Below are 17,845 nucleotides of genomic sequence, written 5' to 3'. Positions count from 1 at the left end.
GGTGGTATGGTGAAGTATTTTTTCAGAAAAAAATAAATAAGGGAAAAACGGGCTGCTGAGGAAGAAGAGCCTTGTGTGGCTTTACAGATTTTTGGTTTGGACAGTGTGTGCATGTAACTCTGGAAACCAGAAATGTCCTGAGTGGAGGTCCAGGGAGACTTCACTGGGAGCAGTCTGGCTGGAACATGCCCCAGTTTATTTTGATGATGGTGACATTTTGTGCTTCTGTTGTGGTCCGTGTGCTTTGGCCTCAAGGTGCTTTGCAAATATTAAGGGAACAACTTGCACAATGGCACTGAAAAATAGGGATTATTGGTGCCCCCTTACAGTCCTGGGAGTTGAAGTCCCAGGGAGCTCAGCTGTGCTTTTGCCTGCAGAGAAGAGCTCACATCAATTTCCCCCAGGGCAGAGAGAGGACAGGAGGAAAAGTTGGTTTCTGCCGACTCTGGAGTGTTTGAGCTCTTTCCTTCACTGCCTTCACGTTGGGCTTGGTGGACAAGCCTGCAGCCTTCGAGGGACAGGAGGCAAAATTGTAATTAATTCATCCCTAATTGGCATAGCAGTGAGTAATTCTGCTTAATCCATTGCTTGCTGTGAGGATGGAGTAAAGCTAAACATGGGAATTGTGGAGAGGACAGGCGGAACAGGGGGAGTGGGCAGTGAGAGATGGACATGGGCAGACATTTCTGAGGCCACCTAGGGAGAAATACCTTTACAAATAAGAAACCTTTCTTATTTTCTCCTCAGATTGCCTCTTAACTTAATTGGGTGAAATGCAAAGAAATAGACAATTATTTTTTTTTAAATCATTAAATTTTCTTTTCCACTTCTTGTCTTTCATTCGGTCCATGAGAGTCTCTGGAGTGTGAAATGTGAAGACACCAAATTGGAATTAATTTTGCTTTTTCATTTAACAGATTGTGTTACATTAACACCACACCATTGCCAAGCAGCAAACCTTTCCTTTCCTCAGATGTTAGCTGCTAATACAGACTAAGAGCTGCTGAAAGAATGCTTATACTGAAATGCTTTATTTAAGTTTCTCCTCCCTTGTGGCTCGAGTGGGCCCTGATTCTGCTAAGATGTATTCACATGAGCAGGCTCACTGAGTTCTCTTTTATTACTTCCTGGCAAGTGAGCTGGATTCTATTTCATATAATGTGGCCCAAGTTAGAATTTCAAAGCTCACTCAATCCTCAGAGAGACCTTTGCAAGACTCTCTTCTCCCATACCTAGACAGGCACTAAACACACTGAGGGCACAATTGAATTAATCAAGACTGCTCATGTACAGAAATCAACCAAGATTCTGTTTGAGAGATGACAACTTTGATATCATAGTGTTCATTACCAGCCCAGGAACTGTTACTGCTCGTGTAACTGGATTATTAAATTGTTTGCTGATGACAAATCTTATTTCCAATATTAAACATACATTGAGAGTCTTGGTGTAGTTCTCCTAGAAAGAATTACCTGTAAATCACATCACAGCATTTATTTTCTCTCCCTAAACTGTGTTTTACTTGCACTTGTGAGTGTGGGTTTGGTTTTTTTGTTTTATTTTCAGTCCTGGAAGTTTAACCCAGGCTATGAGAGGCAGTTCTCAGTGCTCAGAACTGTTCAGTGAGGTGGTGCCATTTGACATTCCCCCTGTCCAGAACAGAAGCAGACCTCAATAGTTTGGATGGAATAGTTTGGATGGATTCCTTGGTTTCCTTTACTCAAGATTGAAGTATTTATAGCCCAAGCTCCTGTAAGAGCAGCAGCCCATTCCTTGGCACCATGTCACTGATAGAAATACAAGTCTATTCCCTTCTTTTTTTGCCAGATTTGTGTCTCATCTCTCTGTAAGTTTCTGTTCCATTTCAGGCTTCCTGCCCTTTGAACTGGAAATTTCATATCTATTATTTAAAAGCTCCTGGGCTGCAACAGTAAACCTAAATTATTTGAATTTGAGAGTATCTGAGCAAAACTATCTTTAAAGGATGGTTCTTCTTTCAGCTGTGGTGCTGTTGTGTTTTTCCATCTTTCTGACTGTAATCCCACTGCATTTGGAATTATCAGGACTCAGTGTGGAGTTGTTGCCAGTGCACAGGAGTCATGAACCCAGTGAGCAGTCAGTCTTTTAAATGTTAGCAAAACTCCTTTAATCTGTGTGTGTGTGTGTGTGTGTTCAAGATGATGTGGTTGCCCAGTTGTAGAACTAGCCTGCATTTCAGTTTGTGCAAAACCAGAGAGATGTGTTGCAGTGCTGCTGGAACTGCCATCCTCAGGTGTGAAAGGCTTCAGCTGCTGCTGTGTTACACCTACAGCCCAAGGAAGTGGCAAAGCACCTGGTTTAGGTGGTATTTTTACCTGGTTCAGGGTGTTTTTACCTGTAGACCATCTTCAAGCTAAAGTAAACTGCTTTGCTTTGTAACCATGCAGCCTTTTCTGGATACTATTTCCAGATACTGTATTTCTAAATAATTTCACTACCTGCCTATATCTTCCCTCTCGTATTAATTCTTTGCTTCCTTTTCACTATGATATAACAATACACCATTAGATGGTGTCAGACTGGCAGTTTATTGTGCTCCTCTTTGGGATCCTGGTTGTTTTTTTAAAGTGGGTGTGCCAGGTGTGTTTGGTCACACTAAAGGTGAGGGGTGTGTGACACCCATGGCTGCTGCAGCAGCAAAGTCCACTGGGACTGTCTGTGGAAGGGATTAAAGTAGGAACTTATTCAGTGGAATGATAAACTTAATTAGTGGAATGTCAGGTGGTGTACTCTGGCCACAGTATTTCCCAAAATTCTAAGAACTCTCTTTAGTGTGTGTACTCAGCAATTCTGGAGAACAGCTGTCAGAATATTTGCAGCAAGGCTGAATTGAATTTTGACATGCAAACAACAACAACAAAAAAGAATCCTGCTCTGAGCCTGTGTGATGAGGACCTGAGATGGTGAACCCTTGGTCTTCTCCAGAGTTTATTTTCACGGACAAAGTCTGGAATGATCTTTCCAATTTTTTACTGTTGGGTTGTAAGCATTGACTTGCAGTAGAAGAAAATCACAGAACTGCAGAGGGAAGGATGAAGTTTGTGTGTGTCAGCTTGGTTTTGGCAGTACAAAACAATGCGCTCTTTGTTAAGCACAGTTGAATGGCTTTAAATTAATTGTGGCTGCTACTATGCTCGGGAAGGTAAAGAATGTAAAATATAACATTAGTAAGAAATGCTTTATTTTGGTGGATAACTCATTTTTAAGCTGCCTGGAAAATGCAGTGTCTGGACAGGATTCCCTTAGCAAGGCAGCTGCCTGCCCTGGAACTTTGCTGGGTTTAATCAGGGCTGATTGCACAGGTGGCAGTGACAACAATGGCAGATTTTCTGAGAAATCTATTATTTTCACAGTGCTGCTGATGGAAGAAACGCTTAGGAGCAGCTGATAATTAATGATCAATTTGGAGATTATCACCAACAATTTACAAAGGTTGACTTTTCCTTTAGAAGTCCCTTTGGATAAACTGGATGGTAAATTACCTGCCTAAGGCTTTTACTTTACTTGTGCTAATAAGATGAAAATGAATATGTTTGAAGAGCTCTGAACTGAACTTTTCAGACTGCCTGATAATCCATACAACTCTTCTTTAAACATCTTAAGTGAGTGAGCAAATAGAGACTATAATAAAATTGGAAACTGTCACGTGGACACGTTACCACCCTGTCTGAGTAATGGGGCATGACAAATAAGAGGCACTGCTGTTGAGTTCATATTTTCATTTTATGGCATGCATTAAATATTTGATCATCAGCCAGCAGAGAGGAACAATTGGGCTGAGAGTATCATTTGCAAATAGATGGGTGAGATTTAGATTGTCACTGGCTGAGCCCAGGATGGAGAACTTCTGTGTCTTGGTCTGTGCTTCAGTAGCTCCTCTGTGCTTTGTGCAGGCCGCTTAAGGCCCCCTTCTGTATCTCCTCAGACTGGAAAGAGGAGTTAGTAATCTGTATTTACTTCAGAGGGGATAATAATCCCTATTTACTTCACAGGAGAAGGGATATGTGAAGGGTAATTAGTATTTGTAAGTGCTTTTAAGGATGATGAAAAGGGTAGTGCAAGTATGGAATGTTTGCTAATAAATTGGGTACAAGAAAGGAGAGGAGTAAGATGAGTTTATAGATCTGTGAAGGTGCTTGGAGCCAGAGATGGGCTCCCAGTCAGATTTTCAGAAATCTAGAGGTATCTTAATATCTGAAGCATATTTGAAATTCTCTTAGCAGCAAGGCAAACTACGGTTTTGGCCCTTTAATATCTTTTAAAATCTGGCTTGTGCTTTATATTCCTATCATGGGGGGTGGGAAGGAGGTTGAGGGAGGTCAGCAGCTTGGTAACAGCTGCACTTTCTGATCATCCCCTGCAAGACAAGCATGGAGATGGAGGCTGAGGGAGAAGAGAGGAGAAAGGTGAATTCATTGGCACATCTGATGAGCTCTTGTACAAGGGAGGGGTTTAGAGACTGCTGAAAATGCCAGCCAGTGAAACTGGGCACGAGTGGAAAGGATGCAGTGACATTCTCTTGCTAAATGCTGCGTTTAGGGGGTTTGGCTTGTTTAGGGGTTTTTTTTTGTTGGGTTTTTTTTTGTTTGTTTGGTGGTTTTTTGTTGTGGTTTTGTTTTTGGGGTTTGGGGTTTTTTGTTTTGGTTTTTTTTTTGGTTGAGTTGTTTGGTTTCAATTATCACTGCCCAGAAAAAGAGGGTTGAATAGATTTTAATGTAAATATAGTCATTAGATTAAAACAAAACATTATTACAGTCTGTTGGCAGGACTCCATGTAGGAACTTCCTTGAGAGTTGGACTCAGTGAACCTTTTGGGTCCCTTCCCACTTAGAATATTTTGTGATTCTATAAAACTTAGTTCTGCAGCTTCAAAATGCAGTAGCTGATGAGAGAACTTAAATTTTGTCATCACTCAAGTGTCAGAGCACACAAACCCAGTGGGTAAATCAATGATACAAGTAAGTAACGCAAGCAGCAATCACCAATTGAATGTTTCCTTTTAAAGAAGGAAAATCTGAGCTGGCAGGGCATTTTATAAAGGCAGTTAAACATTCTTACCTCTTCTGTAAAACCAGAAAAGCTGGGAGCCAGAAAGGTTCAATAAATGATGTGGGATCACACATCTGTCTTTGGAATTCCTAATGCTGAGTCCTGGTTTCATGGTCCATCCTGGGGCAGAAGAGGCATCCAGGAATCATCAGTCTGGTCAGAGTTCCAGCGTTTGGGCTTCCTTGGCAATCATCAGTGCCAAAGGCCGTTGGCACTTCAGAAATCAATTTCTCTGATATATTGCAGTCAGTGCTTCTCAGGATTCATTCAGCAGCTCTACAACTTGCCAGGTGACCACTTACCCAAAATCAAAAGCTCTTTACTACCTTTTTCAAATAACAAACAGGATAGTGGACCTTTCCTGTTATGTTTTCAAGGTGAACAGTTTTGGCTGTTCACCTTGAAAACATAGATTATCATTAGCCTCTGATACTGGGGTGTTTGTTAATGTATGGTGCTGATGAATCCAGGAATTTTCTCCATGCCCCAGTTGTTGTGATTGTAATTATTCCTGATCAATTGCTTTGGCTGCAGCAGCTGTGCCACAGAGTGACCATAGGCATCCTCCAGTACAGAAGTTTTCTTTCTGGTGTTGCCTTCAGATCAAAAGGCTTTCTGTTGCCCATGGTCTGCATTTTTACATGGCTGAATTGTTCTCACTGCCAAATCCACGTAGCTCATGTAGGAAAAACAAAAATTGATATATGTGTGGGGAGTGGAAAAGGGAGAAAAAAAAAAGTGGGAAGTAAGGAAGTTTGTTGTTAATTTTTGGTCAAGAAATAATTTAATTTTCTGAGATGCTCAGCACCTTCTGCCTGAGGGAATCCAGAATCTTCCTTCTCCTGGGGGCCAGTGGTGCCTTTGGAATGCCTCATTTCCCATGCAGTGGTCACTTTCCTCATGAGCCTCCCGACTTGGGTTTTAGATCTGAACATCTGGATTCAGATTCACTTATGGTATAATTTAGTGTATCCCCAGCAGGGAGAGGGGTTTTGGTAGGAGAAGTCTTTTCAAGAAAGCTGTTATACCACTTGTTATGGCAATAGCAGCCAGGTTTACTTTACTGTAATGTGTGTTTATTCTTTTCAGAGGGCTGTTGCTGTCATCTGAAGTTGGACTTCATGGCAATATGTGCCTTGGACTGCTAAATTGTTCTAACACATCTCAGTAAAAGCAGTTGCAGGCAAGAGCATTTTAATGGTGGTTTTTAAGTCTGTTTGAAGGCAGTGTGATGGAAGGAGAAGAGTCAAATATTTATTTGAAGATGTGTTTGAATGAATCTTCCTACATAAATTTGCCAGTGTTAAGAAAGAGGGGCTCTGCCCCTTTTAGATCACAAAGGCCTCTCAGTGGGGGATGGCTTCGGTAATGGAAAAAACAAAAAAGGTTCCAGTGTGTGGTGGAGGAGGTAAAATAAACAAACACAATGGATAATTACTTCTCTCCATCAAGGCTTCTTTATCCTTGCATGCTCAGTCAGTGGTCAGCATGTCAGCCAGCTGTCCTGGGTTAGGGCAGATTTGGGAGAAAACCTCCAAAAGGGAGCTACATCCTCTGAGTTTCCTTGGGGGGAAGGATGTTCCCTTCAGGCTTTTTCTCCTCTCTACCCCACTCCACAGCTTCCAGAGCTTTTTTAGGTAGACCACTTATTGCAGTGCTGTGCCTGCCACTGTAGCCTTTCTGAAGGAATATTGGAGGCCCCTTATGATTCTTGTCTGTTCAGAGGGGTCTCCCATTTTCCCGTTTGTTGGTTTGTTTTTACCTTGCCTGCCAATATGCACTTGTTTGTGCAGGGATAAACGTGTGTTACGTGGCTCAGAGCTGTGTCTTTCTTACCTAGCAGCTCCAGCAGTGTCTAGAGTTAGTTTGTTAAGCTGGGTAATTATCAGCTGGTTGTGATTGTTCTTTTCTCTTGCAATTTTACATCCACCCCTTAGAATCAAACCAAGTAAAAAACCAGCTTTCAAGTCAGTCCATGCACCTACATGAGGAAGTGTGTTAACATGTGCAAGCATTGGTTATTTAGCACAGGTTCTGGAAAGTGCCCAGTAGAGCTGGAAATGGAACATGGATGCTCAGAAATCAGAAAATTACAGCTGTGAAAAGGGCTTCTGCAGCCCTGCTGTGAGTGAGCAGGTGTGTGATTGCACCACTCCTGTTTCTAATGTGGATCTTTAATTCTGACATTTTTCTGAATAAAACCTGGGAAAGGAGTACAACAGCCCTGAGGTAACTGAAGCAGATTCGCAGTGCAGTGTGCACAGTCAGTGAGGCAGGAGCCCTCACATCATGCCAGACATTTTTCCTGTTTTATCCCCTATTTGTTAGGCCAGAGATGATCCGTGAGTGTGGATCATCTGAAGTAGGAGATAGGAATGCAAAACCGCCTGAACACTTGAAAAAAGTTCATTTTTTCTCTTGGAATAGCAGAACGTCTGAGTAGAATTATTTTTATTTAAACAATTTTTGGTTTACTCTATTGGTATTTCAGAGTAATTTTCCGAGGCAGCAATTTTCACTGGTTTCTGAAAGGCAACATCTGGGCTTTGGAACAATCTCTTTTCAGCTTTGAAAATCCTACCTCAAATTGCTTGTACGTTATAAATGTTCAAAATTTTTTTTTTTGGTGGTGTTTTTTTAGCATAATGGAAAGGCAATGATGTATTTATTCCCTGTGATTTTATCTTCAAGTTCAGTTTGATTTTTCTTTCTTGGGGTCTCCAGGATTATTTGTTCCTGGGCCAAGAATGCACCTGTCATGTACAAACCCTCCAGAAAGGGAGGAGCATGCACATGGATGTGAACAAAAAAGAATAATAAAAATTCTGGGCAGCTGGAATTAACCTGTTGGCAAGAAAAGGTTTACATCCATTAGAGGCACTGCTCTGCTTAAGTTTAATTTTTTTTTCATAGCCCCCTTCATCACACTCACAGATGCAGAACTGATTTCACTTTCTGAAGTTCTTAAAGGTACAAATGGTTTCTCTGAGGCCTCAGTTCTGCTCCCACTAAACTTAATTAAAGGCCCAATATTTCAGTGATGCAAGTTTGTGCTATCAGTGGTTATCTGCTTTACTGGCATGATCATTTTAGCTAGGAAATGTTCAGGACACCTGTGGATGGATGTGTTCATGTGTGCTTATGGGTTTTTGCCTTTTTTTTTTTTTTTACAAAGTGCTGACATGGTGCAAATGTAGATGCAAGTGATGGTTGGAGCAGGAGTTAGATGATAAGGTAGAATGATACTACAAATTCAGATGAGTAAACACCAGTGGGTACCTTGAAAATCACTTTTTTAGTGTAATTATAGGTAGATTTACTGGAAGGAAACACACATGCAATATAAAGTTATTATTCTGAACTTAACAGTAGTGAAACTGAGAGTGAAGTGGGGAAAAAAAGAAACTTCTAAAAATTTCTGTGTTTCTGATTTGTGATTACACACAAACTCTGCAGAGGAAATGTTGCTTATAAAATAGTTAGAATATCATTTGTTGAGTTTAGAATTTCAATAAAGAAAGGGGAAAGGAGAGGGGGGGCTGAAGCTCAGTGGCTGTTTGCTTGGCACTCACATCAGACCACTGGCGTGGTAGAGGAGTGGGAAAAGCTGTGTCACATTCTACCAAGGTCTCAGTCAAAATAATGGCTCCTCACACTGAAATCTGGGCATTTTTTGGGGGAGAATTCTTCTTATTAATGTTGATTCTACTGAAAGTAATTAATCATTTAACAATGCTTGAACAAAAATTTGTGTCAGCTTGACTAGACAAATACTGTGAATGACCGAGAATAAGCTCCCAAAACTGCAAAAGTTTTAATATTTACTCACTTTCCAAAATGAGTCCATCTTCCTCAAATTTCTCTGTAATAACTCAGTCATAACTGTCATAATTTTAGAGCCATTTCAAGTCCTTGCCTTCATTTCTCTCAGTGGGAATCAGGTGTGTGATGTGTGGATTCCTTGTGTCTCCCACTCAGTGTCTGCAGCAGGACTGACGACTTTCCTGTCATTTTCAGGTATTAGTTTATGCAGTGAAATCTCAAGGCTTGGAATTTCTAATTATTTGACTAGATCCTCTTTGTAGTTCAACCAGCAGAGTGGTGATTACCTGATGTCACAGTGCTTGAGGTAGTGCTTTCAGCAGCGAGCCCTTCCTAAAACTTTACATGAAAATAAGAACAAAGCTCTGCTGTTTTTGTGGTGGCATGATGACAAATTTTACATCATAATAAAAAGTATAATAAATAAATCATAAAAAAGCAAGATGTATGAGGAGCTGAAGAGTCAGGGTACATTTCTGAAAGGTTGGGGGCTGGAAAGGAAAGGAAGCCAGAGTTAATTTGAGGATGCACTGGAAAATAAATGAGCTTGTGGATTTAATTCAAAATCATCCAAGCAGAGTCTTTTGCATGAAAGAAGCCAGTGATCAGGCTCAGTTTGCTTGAAACATCAACAATGACTGCATCCTGCTGTTTCAGAGTTTGTGCTGGTGGATGCTTATCGTCCCTGACACCGCGGCGCCACCGCCATGCGCTCGGTGCCACCACCACGTGCCTCTCCTGCCTTGGACAAGGGCTCCAAACTCACAGATTTTGAGGTTTGATCCCTTAGAAGCACACTTTTCAGGAACTAAAATCTCATCCTGGTTTAAAAATGTTTTACTGGATTTTTGGCTCTTTTAGCTGATATTACAGATGAGTGAAAAACAAAGGGGTGGTGAAGTTGGCAGGTGCCAAACACAAATCAGGAGAACACAGGTTCTGCTGCTGAAGCTGACTTTGAGTGTGTGTCTCTGGGTGAATTGCTGAATGTTCCTGCTTAGCACACACCAGTGAGATGCAAATTCTCTGTGAGATCTATGGAAGAATTAGGTAATATTCCTTACAGTACTATAGCAGATAGGAGTGCATTCATTACCATCCAAATTCTGTTTTGCTTGAAGTCTGCTTTCTTTCAGGCCACTGTTTCACTAAAAACTTGCTCATGCACAGTCTTCCCCAGTTACCTGCTGGGTAAAAAATCCCTGAAAAGCTTTGTGTAGCACATGGTGGGAATGTTCAGCATGAACTTCTTTTGAAAATTGATTTTTACTAGACTTGATTTTACAGTGGTGTTTTTGTGCATAAATCCCTTGCAAGTGCAAAAAAATGCAGATTATAAAATTTCAGTTGATGGCATGGAATTTTTCAAAAGTGGTTTTTGATTTTTTTTTTCATTTTTCTAATAAAAAAGGGTTTTGTTAACATTTTCTTGAAGGAGACTTATAACAACTTTAGTATTGGAGAGGTTCAAATCTTGTCAAATTGAAACTATTTATTTACCACTGGAACTTGGAGCAGCAGCTTTTCTCAAAAAACAATATCTTCGCTAGGTGGAATATCAGGTTTATGACCTGGGCTGCTGATATTACACTAAAATTTTAAATGGATTGGGAATTACATATTCCCTTCTCATTTTATATTCAGAATCCTCTGAACTGAAGGATTGTCCAAGATTGTTCAAGTTACCCCATACAGAGAGGAAATCTAGAAAGCCAAAGGGAGAAGGTGGACTGGGTGAAATGGAAATTATGGGGTGTCCCTAAGCATGGGATTACTTGTGGCAGCTCCAATAATAGGCAGCTGCACAGAAATATTACTCAGGTTATGCTGCAGTGATGTGGGTTTGTGTTAACAAAGTTGACTTGTTCACCAAACCCCCTTTGAATAGCACAAGTGATTTGTAGCATAGGTGTGCTTTAGAAGATAACTGATTGATATGATCCTAGAAAGTAGTAATTAACAGATTATCCCACCCCATGTGAGTGACAGAGCACGTTTCACTCACAGTTTTTACTGATTAGCAGATTACAGATTTTTGCTTCTTTTTCAAATTTTTTTTTTAATTGTGGAATTACTTCAGTGAAGAATTCCAAACCAGGCTGTAAATGACTCAAAGATATTGCCAAATGAAGTCTGTTTTTAGTGGTGTGTGTAGAAACAAGTCAGGCTTGCAGTTCCCAGTGGGACAGTGTGTGGGAGTCTGCCACCCTTACTCATGTTGAGTAATACCTTATTACACAAGTAATCTTGTCAAAATGAATAGAGTTGGTTTTTTTAGAGGTACTAGTTATTCAGTGTACATAAATAATGAATTACTTTGGGGCCAAAACAGAATGGAAACCGTTGTTAGTGTTAACTGGCACCTCTTGCCTGGGCTGTGTGTAAGGAGAGATCATGGTTTCAGGGAACCTGGGAAGAAGAAGTGTTTTATTAGCATTAAATGTGGTCAGGGATGAGCAGATGCATTGCTGGTGTTTTGTATAAGCTTGTGTTTATGCATCTATACGTGTGTGTATGGTTATACGTTAGATATAGTAGCAGTGCTGCTGTCTGTAATCATAATTATTTCCTGCGGAAAGGCAGTCTGCAGCTTCCAGCAAGGACTGTAATTAGAGGTAAATATCCCTGCAGAGAGGCAGACTGTGAATCCAAGTGAAGTTTTTGGGCTGCTTCAGCTCTCAGTATTTGAGTTGGACTCGGGCCGCGTTCGGGAGCAGATTCCTGGTGCTGGGCTGGTGCTGCTCTGCTCCTCATCCTCTGCTCTCAGGGCTGAGGGGTTTGAACCCTGCCCACGAGAAAGCCCCAGAAGGGTTTGTGGCTGCCAGAGGAGCTCAGAGGTGATGTTCCCATGCTGGTTCAGAGCTGGCTGTGCCACTGCAGTCAGGCCTGGTTATGGTGAGAAAACAGCAACGCCTCCCTTGAGAAGGGGGAAAAGAGATTCTTGCTCAGAGTTCTGACATACAGTTTAAATCATCCTTCTACATCCTGTGGACTTGGAGCTGTCAGAGAGGCAAAGCCTGTGTTTGAATGGAAAAGCTTTTTATTTCTTTAAAAAGTGTACCAGCTATAATTATCCATAACTTTGCAGGCCTGTTTTAATGCTGGTTTATAATTACAGGTCTTAATGCTAGATTATAGCAAGTCATTTATAAATAGTCAGAACAGAGGGGCTTGGGGAGTTTTTAACCTGTAGATTGCTGTGGGCTGTGTGATTGCTGTGACGGGATTTTGCCTGTGTGTATGGGGTGAGCTGTGCAATGATTGATGAATCCCTTAATTAACTCCCAACAAGTTAAGATTTATGGCCTCATATCTTTTTCTCCTGACACATCTGTGTTTGACACTTTTGAAGACATGGATAAGCCCCTTCTCCAAAAGCTTTTGTAGGTATCTGAAATGTTTCTGAGGTATTTTGCTTAATGTAACAAGATTAGAGTTTTATGACACAAAATTTATTAAATTTTATGGCACGAACAATCCAATTGGAAAGGATGCAGGTTGTGTGCTAGAGGGCACTATCTCCTTGAGTACTGAACACCACTTCAGGTTTATTTGGGGAGTACAATCATGGATGAAATGAACCGAAACCAATGAACAAATGGAGATGTAGTGGGGGACACTTAAGTGAGGTTCTCTTAAAAATAGTAATAATAAAGAAAATATAGCTATGGAAAGATCACTTCTGTGAGACCCTGAATCCAAGGGAAAAAGCAAGCAAGAAAAATAGTCATATTTACCAGCCTGAAATTATTTGGATGGAACCAATAAGTGTAGGAAACAATTCATGTGGATGTAGTGTAGCTCTTACTTGCTCCAGTGGGAAAATCCAGCCATGCTGAAGTCAATGCAGAAAATTCTGAGATCAATAGACACAGGGTGTCAATTTAAGCCTACAAAGAGTCTGTTACAAACTGAAGGGCATAAAGAAATATTTGGAGAAACTGTTGTAATATGAATCACATAAAATATTTGTTGGATAAGAGTGAGTTAGAACAATGAGGTTTTTACTTCCCTGAAAAAAACATTCTTCCTACCAGGAAAAGCATTTATTTAATGAGAATTGAACAAAAAGCATGTTTGGGTTTTTTACCTGTGGTTTCTGCATATTAAGAAGCCTTTCTGGAAACAGGTCTCTTTACAAGGAAACAGTATCAAATTTGAATTAATCATCAGAACTGAATCTTCAGTTCCAGGTGAACCACTGATAAATTCATATATGGAGATGCATTTCATAATTCCATTGTGTCTGTGGAATGGCCTGGGTACAAGCTGTGTCCCTGTGGATCAGAACTTTGCAGATTTAGGTTTCCTAAAAAATTGCCACCTACCTGTTTTTATTCAGTAGAAGTGATTAATGATATTTCAAAATGCAATTCTTCTTGAAACAATGAAGTTGCAACAGATTTCATCTGCAGTGACACCTTTTACATTTGGAATCTGGTGTGCTGTATTACTTTTGTACCTTTCTGGGTTATATCTTAGGGGTTTGGGGTGCTTTTTTTAATCCTATCCATAAATTGGTGTTTCCTGTTCCATTTTAAATCTTCTTTCAGAGTGATGTAATTGAAAACGATTCCGAGTTTAAATTTGAGGGAAAGATCTTGAAGTTCTGTGAGCTGTGAACTGTTATCACTGAGGGCAGATCCAGGATGTTTGCAGTCCTTTGTTAGGATGGGATAATTCCAGTACTTCTTTAGGTCTAGATCTGGTTAAAAGGGCTCAGTTTCAGGTACTGTTGCTGCTCAGAATTTAGCTGTTTCCCTTTCCCTATTGTTTGTGATGGGAACTCTGCTTGCATCTTAGATGTGGAATCTGTTAAGACCTGGTATTAGCTTAGTAGGATAAACCAGATTTATGAAAAGAAGAATATTAGGGGATGCATGATGTGGGGACATAGCAAATTTGGGAAATGAACCAATCAAGCTGTAATTTGTAGTTGACTTTTTCTTGTTTCATGTTTTCTACTTGGGAACCACTCAGAGATTTGATCCTTTGCAACTACAGACTTTGATAGATATTATCCTTTAGGAAGACATTTCCAAAAGTAGATGTGGATCTATTAATTTATTTATTTAAATATTCCATTTTCTTGTGGAAATTTCTTGTTGTTCATAAGGAGTAAGAAATTTCTGTGAAACTGATTTTGTCTGACTCGGGCTGTCTGTGGACAGACCTGCCTGAACACAAAATTGCATTTGATGGCTGAGCTGTCCAGCTTTGTGTGTCCATTTCTTTGGGTGTTCTTGGAAGATTAACACAGATTAAAGCTCAGCTTTTCTGCCTTAGCCATTTTAGTGATTTGTTAGTCTTCTAGGATGATGATGGGTTTGTGGCTTGTAATTTAAACTGGGTGTTTTAGAGAAAAAAGGAAAAGTTTCTTCTACCCTTTCTGCTTTCACTTTAGTTTGGTCAACAATCCAACCTGTAGGTTTTCATTTTAGATCAAAAGCAAAATAATCTCCGTTATTGCAAGTGCGTGGAGGTGGACACCTCTATTATCTTCCTTGTCTGTTTATATAAATTCCCTGCAGAAAATTATTTCATCCCTGTTGGGAACAGTTGGGAAGCAGAGGAAGATGATCTGAAACTCTATATTCACATCCAAAGTTAACAGAAGAGCTTTATTTCAGCGTGATATTCAAACTTTCCTTGTGAAGCAATGTGACAGAATCTGTGTTATTCTAGGTTAACAGCAGTAGGAGTTCTTGACACAGTTTGAGTATATAATGTATAATCCAAATCATCAATACAAAGCAAGGCATCCTCTCTCTCTGTAATTTATTGTTAGAGTGAATTGCAGTGGGGACTTTTGTGCATGGCTTACAATATTTTCAGTCATTTTATCAAATATAGCTGTTCTAAAGTATAGAAAATTACTGTGGAATAATTGAGTAATGATCTTGTGTCCGTCCCTTTTTGTTTGCCAAAATTGAGACAACTGCTTAGTGCTGATTTTCAGAGAGATTTTGTAAATGCTCAGGCTTCTATTAAAGTACGGTTAAAATGAGTAACCAAAAAACTTAAATTCTGTAGCAAATGTCGATCTCGGTGCAGTACAATGCAAATATGAATAATTCACATTAACTTTAGAAGGGAGCTGTGTGGTTTCTGCAGAAGGGTTTGAGATCTGTCACATCAAACATAGCTGTAAAATGCTGAATTCAGTGGGCTAGTAACAAACTGCCAGTAAGAGTCTATCTGGTGATCTCTGTCTTTGTGCATATGCTTTGCTGCAGACACGTAGGTGGGAAAGCCTAGAAGACAGAATTCAGGTAGGATGTATGAAGTGTTAGTCTGTTGGACTAAGGCAGACATTAATAGAAAATACAGATTGGTTCTCTGAGCGCTGGCAATAGGTGGTGTTCAGAACAGGCAATGTGCAGCTGCATGTAGGTTCTGGTAGGGAGTTTTTTTGTCTGAGTTTTTGTTGTTGGTTTTTCTGGGTTTTTTCCCTTTTTTTTTTTTTCTTAATATAATCTAACTTGGCTCAGGAGGCAAGGCTCGAAATGAGATCATTAGAAGCAAAATAAGTCTTAACAAAGGGCTGTTTAAAGTCGCTGTTTGTTTTCAGACCCAGTTGACTGCTGCTGAGAACCATTCCGTGCTCAATATGCCAAACCCTGTGGACAGGCTCCACCTCAGAGCAGCCCCACACATGGCTCAGGAGGCTGCTGGGCTCTTCCAGTGCAGCCCTTTAACTGTGGAGTGCAGAATAAAAAATGGAGTCATGAGAATCATAAATACGACATTTTTGAGGAGGGGCAGTATTACTTCAGCCCCTTTTTTTAACTTTTGCATACAAATAGTCTTCAGTTTCCTCATTTATAACTTTATTTATTTTTTTTCCCATGAAACATTTCCCTGTTTTTAATTTCTTGTTTTGGCTGTGCCTGGAGGATTTCTCCTCATTCTGCTCCTTGCAGATGCCCCTGGTTAGCACAGGGGCCATCCATGGACATACCCTGATTTTCATGAACAAGGTTGCTGTAATTAATCCCAGATTTTGTCTGCATTTTAAGACTTCATTGTACCCCCCTCTATTTTGGAGACCAAACTGGAAGCATTCTGTGTTCTGTAAGATTTTCAGTAGTGTTTGTCTTGAATGATATTTGAATTTGCCCATGATTTAGGTTTCTTTCAGTGTTTCTAAAAGTTGAAGATAAGCATGTCCTATCAGACATTAACAAAAACTTCACAATGTAGGCCTGATTTTCAAGTCAATATTTCTGTGTGGTTTTTCCAATGTGTGCTCTAGGTATCTTCCTTGTGTGTCCTTTTTTATGTAGGTACAGATATAAATTACATTTTCATGAGGGTTTTTATTCTGATCTAGCTACAGAAAGGAATAATTTGATATATAGCTAGAAAGAGTTGATAGCGGATCTTCATTCAATCCTGACCTTCTTTCAAAGCCCCTGACTTTATGTTGTCAAAAAGCTTAGATTATTAATGTCCAAATGTTTAATTGCTTAAGTATTCCAGATCTGGAGACCTGGAAAGATCCTTGCAACAGGACTGTAGTCCTCAGTTGCTCACGTGGGTGAAATATTGAAACACAGACGTTTTGGCCCGCTAGCAAGTTCTTTTATTGTATTGTATTTTATTTAACTTTGGTTTTTTTATCAGTTGTCGATAATGAGATGCAGATGATTATTCCTTAAAAGCAAGGTTGACAATGGCTTGTATCGGGAGACATTCTATCTTCATAGAGTCCCTTGCAAATGCAAAACTAGATGGGTATTTTTTAAAAGGAATTGCATTTCATTATGCAGTCTTAGGTGAATTTTCATGTTTAAGAAGCCAGAATACAAGGGAGTGCTATATTAGTGTATTATTCTCACAACAAACAAGGCACTGTTCTGTTGCTACCTGCTTGGCCATTGTTCCCAATTGCGTGTGCTTTGCAGTGGTATTTGGATGGTTTCCTGCTCTCTGCCAACACAAAAAAGGCATTTCTGTTACAATGGCCCCTAACCACACAATGACGGCATTAAGGATTTATTTGGAGGTTTCATTATTTTCTCCTCTTTTGTTCCTTCCAGGATGTCTTCCAAGCGACCAGCCTCTCCGTATGGGGAAGCAGATGGAGAGGTAGCCATGGTGACAAGCAGACAGAAAGTGGGAGAAGAGGAGAGTGACGGGCTCCCAGCCTTTCACCTTCCCTTGCATGTGAGTTTTCCCAACAAGCCTCACTCTGAGGAATTTCAGCCAGTTTCTCTGCTGACGCAGGAGAACTGTGGCCATAGGACTCCCACTTCCCAGCACAACACAATGGTAGGTTTGCTTTGCTCTATTGTGCTCTATCCCTTCTCTGAGCTCTGCCTCTGCAGCAGCTTGGCACCCAGAGCTGCCCTTGGTGGGGTGTGCAGGGCTCAGCCCCATGGACAGGGCACGCCTCATCCTGGGCAGCTCTGCCCTGCTGGTCTGCCCCTGAGCCCCTCTCAGTGCAGGCTTTTCCTCCCCTTTGCCTGGTGGCATGTGGGGTGCTGAAATTGTGTTAGCTGCACTGGTGTGAGTTGGAAGTGTGTGTGTTGAGCAAACGGGTTTGGAGCACTGGAAGTGAGAGTCACGTTTGGCATGGAGTCTGAAACATCACCCTGGTGCCAAGTTTGTGCAACAGTAAAGCTTGAAAGACTGTATAAAGGCAAAAGAAAAAAGAAACTGAATTCTCATGACTTCAAAACTTACATCTGATGTGTGATTCACGTCACAGATACCCACAATAAAATTTACCATGCTTATGAAATTAAATCAACTCACTGCTTTTTGGCTTGTGAGTTCCCATTCTACAGCTGACTCTGAGCACTCAATTCATGGCAGGCAGCAGTCCAGGGGAAGCCCAGAACTGGCTGTGTCTTAAAGAAGACAAAACAGTGCCCTGTTCTTGCTAGCATTGTAGTGTCACTGTGCTGGGTTTGTGCACATGGAGCACTGA

At 40.6% G+C, this 17,845-nt stretch overlaps 1 protein-coding gene across 1 annotated transcript in view; it reads left to right on the top strand.

Moving 5' to 3' along the window:
- Nucleotides 1-17,845, top strand: part of SOX5 (SRY-box transcription factor 5) — a 279,452-nt gene that overhangs the window by 19,893 nt on the left and 241,714 nt on the right. The window contains exon 2 of the mRNA XM_066549577.1: nt 16,953-17,184. Within this exon, the coding sequence (XP_066405674.1) occupies nt 16,953-17,184 (232 nt within the window). The remainder of the gene's footprint in view (nt 1-16,952; nt 17,185-17,845) is intronic.

The sequence above is a fragment of the Molothrus aeneus genome, chromosome 5 (assembly GCF_037042795.1).
Source record: "Molothrus aeneus isolate 106 chromosome 5, BPBGC_Maene_1.0, whole genome shotgun sequence".
Classification (NCBI taxonomy): Eukaryota; Metazoa; Chordata; class Aves; order Passeriformes; family Icteridae; genus Molothrus; species Molothrus aeneus.
The sequence above is the reverse complement of the archived record's forward strand: the minus strand, read 5'-3'. Positions and strand labels throughout refer to the sequence as shown.